Source organism: Pundamilia nyererei, unplaced genomic scaffold (genome assembly GCF_000239375.1).
Source record: "Pundamilia nyererei isolate P.nyererei 1_Seehausen unplaced genomic scaffold, PunNye1.0 scaffold00077, whole genome shotgun sequence".
Taxonomy (NCBI): domain Eukaryota; kingdom Metazoa; phylum Chordata; class Actinopteri; order Cichliformes; family Cichlidae; genus Pundamilia; species Pundamilia nyererei.
Window position 1 is genome coordinate 2838197 of NW_005187478.1, and position 5379 is coordinate 2843575.

Here is a 5379-nt window from a genome sequence, read left to right on the forward strand (position 1 = left end):
GTTCATGTTCAACAAATAGCTAAGAGAAATTAAAAATTTTCCCCTAACCAAGAGCCAAGAGGGTCTCCAGGTTATTTATTTATTTATTTATTGGAATTTTTGTATTTATTTATTGGAATTTTTATATTGCTCTCCAAGCGTTGTCTAGTTTATCTTCAATTAAAAATATTTTTCTGGGGTATGGTCGATAGGGGTGGGCAGGAAAAACAAGTAAAAAAAACCCTTTATCAATAAAATGACCCAGATTTGGTATTCGCCATTGTGTTCCTCTTGCTTTGTTTAACATCAGAGATACTGGCTGTACATAGAGCGTATATGTAAATACGTTTTGACTATTTAATTTTCTGCCATACTTATTATACTTATTGAAATTATTTTGAAAGTATAATAGGCCGGAACTAACGACGCGTGTTTGTGTGTACGTCTACGTTTCCGACCGAGCATTTTAAAACAGGAACCAAATGCTGATGCAGACTACAGCACGTTAACTTTTTGGATTATATTTCAGTCTGTAACGTATTTCACTGCACTCACTTTCTCTTAAATCAGTAGCTGTGTTACACACTAAAAGGCGAAGCCGGTGAGAATCAGCAAAAAGGCGAAAACGACTGCGAGAGATCGCGAGTGAGTGAACGATGTGAGGGTGTGTGGGTTGCCAGAATGAGTAGATGTTAAAGTGAAAGTTCAGATTTATATTTTGGCAACGGCACTGAACCAAAGACGATCGCTACTTGTGACACAGAAAACAAAACTAGTTACTTGAAAATAATACTAGTGACGGTTTCCTTGAACCAAAGTATCCTATTTTTAATCCTTTGCTGTGTCAGAGACAATATATAGAGAAACATGGCACTGAATGGTAATCAGTTGATGAATAACAGCAACGATGGTGGCAAAAGTGGCTTTCAAGAGGAAAAGCTTTTAATAAAAAACGTATTTTAAGCCAAAGACAGCAAACTGTTTGATGATTCGATACTTTTTGTATCCAGGTGACCTTTGAAATTAAAATTCAGACAGCGGTCCAAATTTGCTTCTAAGATTAAAACGTAGTTGTATTCTATTCCTATACTTGTATGTATGTATGTATAAAAAGTATTTTTTGTTCTTGATGCTTATTGATGTTTTTATGTTCACATTTTAATCTCCTAATTTTAAATTGGTATCTAACAAATGAAATGCCAAGATGATCCAAAGGGGAAAAATATAAAGGTTTGATTTGAGAAATTGGGCAGTGATCAGAATGTTTAAAGCTGTAAAGGTGGTCTACAAAAACGGTTATAGACACAGCCATTTACTCCATTCTACTTTGTGTTGTTAGTGCCTGGAAGAATGTCCAGATTCATTTATGACTTCTTGATGTTTTTCTGGCCATATTTCTGCACAGACATTAGTGCTACTGGGTTTGTCTCTGCAGTCATGATTCTGGTGGACCCTGGGCTGTACATCGGCACTGCAGCTAACCTCAACGACCACCAGGAACTGGTCGGTGCGAACATCAGTCACATCCTGTCTGTAGATTCTGTAGACCCCAGCCCACTGTTTCCTGATGATAGAGCCTTTGTTAGGAAGTGGATTGATGTCTTAGATGAAGAGACTTCAGACCTCCTCAGTTACATGGACACCAGTTTCCAGTTCATTAAAGAGGCTGTAGATGGTGGCCGGGCTGCACTGGTTCACTGGTAAGGCAATTTTATATATCAAATCGCAATATTGTGATTTTTAAAAAAATGCTCCTTTTATTTTACTCAAGCTTGTGAAAATATGCAATGTGAAACAATCGTGTTAAGTGTCAAACCGCAAACATGGTTTTGTGTGTGTTTTAGTCAGGCTGGTCGGAGTCGCAGTGCCACCATTGTTACTGCTTATCTAATGAAGAGATACAAACTGGGATTCACTGAGGCTTATCATAGACTAAAGAGTCTCAAACCAGATGTACAGTAAGTTTGTGTTTCACTTTAAAGTACTGTTATTTGTATTTAATGTTTATTAAATCCCCCAGAGATTATATTTCTTACTCCACACATAAAATTTACATTTTTTAAAAAAAATTCTCTAAAGCACACTTGCTTGTATGTATGTCTTTTAGGGTCAACAGTGGTTTTGAGGAGCAGTTGTGTCTGTACGAAGCAATGCAGTGTGAGGTGGATACCTCCAGTCCTCTGTACAAACAATACAGACTGACCAAGATCACTGAAAAATACCCTGGTAACCACACACACACATTCTGAGATTATAGTTAAACATTTGAGCACTTCTCATTATTTTTGTTGTGCTTTCTTGTTCTTAAATTATATGTTTTCTTTCTGTATGTGTGCATGTGTTTGAGCAGAGTTACAGAAGGTGCCTAGGGAGGTGTTTGCTGTTGACCCTGCCCACTCCAGCTCCTCTGAAGCATCCTATCGATGCAGGAAGTGCAGGTGAAAAATGGAAGCTGAATGCTTCAAATTACATGTGTCTTTAATATGAATAAGCTGATGGCACACACAAAAACAAAACAGTTTGTTAAGTTGATGATTTTACTTCTTAGCTCAACAGTCCACAGTTTAATTTATGACTCACAGCCGATCATAGCAAACTATTTACAGTGTTGTGAAAAAGTGTTTGCCAACTTCCTGATTTCCTTTTTTTGGTTTTGTTTGTCATACTTAAATGTTTAAAGTAAGCGCAAAATGCATTTTCTAAATGAAGGTGTTCATTTTTAAGGGGAAAACAAATCCAAACGTACAGGGCCCTGTGTGACTGTCAGTCTGGAAAATTCCTACACAACTCTGTAAAAGGCAAAAACACGGAACAGGGGTTAAACTTCCCAGGAGTAGCCAGCCGACCAAAATTACAACCAGAGCGCAGCAATGACCTATTCAAGAGGTCACAAAAGACCCCAGAGGAACATTCAAAGAACTGCAGGTCACATGTACCTCAGTTAAGGTCAGTGTTCATGACTCCACCATAAGTAAGAGACTGGGCAAAAATGGCCTGCATGGCAGAGTCAAAAACCACTGCTGAGCAAAAGGAACAAATATGCTCATTTCAGTTTTGCCAGAAAACGTCTTGAAGATGCCCAATACTTTTGGGAAAATACTCGATGGACTGACAAGACAAAAGTTGAGCTTTTTGGAAGGTGTGTCCCATTATATTTGGCATAAAAGTAACACAGCATTTCAGAAAAGGAGCAACATTATCAATAAGTAAAAAATGGCGGTGGTAGTGCGATGCTCTGGGGCTGTTTTGCTGCCGCAGGACCTGGAAGACTTCCTGTGGTAAATGGAACCATGAATTCTGTCGTCTACCAAAACATCCTGATGTCCGGAGAATGTCCGGACATCAGGAGAATGTCCGGGCAGCTGTGCGTGACCTCAAGCTGAAACGCACTTGGGTTTTGCAGCAGTACAATGATCCAAAACACACCAAGTCCACTTTTGAATGGCTTAAGAAAAACAAAATGAAGACTTTGAAGTGGCCTAGTCAAAGTCCTGACTTGAATCCAATTGAGATGCTGTGGAAAAACTGCATCATTGTCTCACCTGATGCAGGAGGAGCTAAGAGGGTCACATCAAAAAGGTTTGCGGACGAAACTGATACCTTCAGTGTGGCTGAATTGCAACAATTCTACAAAGATGAGTGGACCAAAATTCCTCCATGTTGCTGTAAGAGACTCATTGCCAGTTATCGCAAACGCTTGATTGCAGTTGTTGTTGCTAAGGGTGGCCCAACCAGTTATTATGGTTAGGGGGCAATCACTTTTTCACACCAATGTATCCTGGTATTGGTATTAAGTTTGTCTCAAAGTTTGTACATCTTGGATAGGATATGTAATTTCCTAATGTAATCTAAGGAATCCAAGTAACTGAGTGACTCTTCTTCTGAATGGAGAAAAGGGGGTATTCAGCCTGGTGTGTGTCCCAGTTTGAGCTACAGCTTATGCAGGCAGTAACCTCCACTTTCTCCTTGCAGTCGAACTCTATTTCGTGGCTCCAGTATTCTCAGTCATTTAGTAGGAGAAGGAGCTTCGGCCTTTAGTCACAAAAAGGCCAGTAACCTTACTGGTAAGAAGACATACTGTGAACATTCACTCAATAAATTATTGACAATGTCATTTTTAATTAGTATCTGGGTATTCTTTTTTTTCTTTTTTTAATTTCATTGACTTTTTTTCACCCACATGTTCTTTTTTTATGTTGCAGAGATACAGCTGCCCTAGATTAACAGTATTAATATTACCATATTTCATATTTCTATTAACGGATGCCCCACCTATATTTACAAGCTAGTTAATCAGAAAATATAATTACTGATGTTATCCAGGAATTTTCAAATGAACTTTTTTGCAATAAAGCTGAAAAACAATAGTAAAGCACTTTTTTTTTTTCCCCCAAGAGATTTAGTTTTAGTTATTTATTTACTTGCATTCCTTAAAACATTCTAGTGGTTGAATGTTGAGTAATGTAATTTATGACTTGTGTGACGGCTCAAATTTTGGCATTAAAATGTGAATTCAGTTTTCATCTAATAAATAATAATATTTTTTATTTTTAGTTTTAAGCAAGTTTCAGATTGATTTCTAAAATAGATTTTAAGATATTTGTTTTCTTAGTTTTATGACAGATTTGTTATCTCTGATATGATTTTACATTGTGTTGACATGGCTAAACTGAAGAAAGCTTGACTGTTTCAAACTGGCTTCACAGTACATCCATACATCCATAAAAAAGACTACAAAGTAATCGCACTTACTGAACTTGTAATCTTTCGATGTGTTGTTGTTCAGGAGAGGTCCAGTGTACATCATACTTTATTGAGCCAGTGCAATGGATGGAGCAAGCCTTACTTGGAGTGATGGATGGACAGGTAAAAAACTTGTCATCTTTTCTCTTGCATCATTGTTTGTTACCCCCCAACAACTTTTGAGCAAATATGAATGTTTGATATGACCACCTTTTGCTAATTTACAGTTCTTGTTCATTCTCTCTTCCTTTCTTTTATATATTTGTGTGTGTGTAGCTGCTGTGTCCTAAGTGTAACTGTAAGCTGGGCTCATTCAGCTGGTGTGGAGATCAGTGTTCGTGTGGCCGTTGGGTCACTCCCGCCTTCCAGTTGCACCACAACAGAGTGGACGAGATCCGGCAGCTGAACATAATGAAATAACACTTCCTTATAGTCTGTAAGAAAGGGAATAATCATCATGCATAAAGACATACTCCAGTTTGTAACATGAAAAAGTGATTCAATTATTATCTGAAATACATAATGTAAATAAATACAAATGTAAATATCATTTATCTAAGAATTGTTGCAGGTACTTTTATGTTTCACTGATTAGTATACAACAATACTGTGTGTGTATCTGGGGTTTTTCACCATAAACTAACAAATAAAAAAGAA

At 37.5% G+C, this 5379-nt stretch overlaps 1 protein-coding gene across 2 annotated transcripts; it reads left to right on the forward strand.

Annotated features, from left to right (window-relative positions):
- The first annotated feature begins 427 nt into the window (after window positions 1-427).
- Window positions 428-5379, forward strand: dusp12 (dual specificity phosphatase 12). Of its 2 annotated transcripts, none has more exons than XM_005737582.1 (8): window positions 428-624; window positions 1385-1679; window positions 1824-1937; window positions 2087-2205; window positions 2330-2417; window positions 3952-4043; window positions 4766-4845; window positions 4999-5379. In XM_005737582.1, the coding sequence occupies exons 2-8, from the start codon at window positions 1417-1419 to the stop codon at window positions 5140-5142; spliced, it is 900 nt and encodes a 299-aa protein (XP_005737639.1). In that variant the 5' UTR covers window positions 428-624; window positions 1385-1416; the 3' UTR covers window positions 5143-5379. The 2 variants fall into 2 exon arrangements, with proteins under 2 accessions (XP_005737639.1, XP_005737640.1); XM_005737583.1 differs by having other exon boundaries at window positions 1415-1679.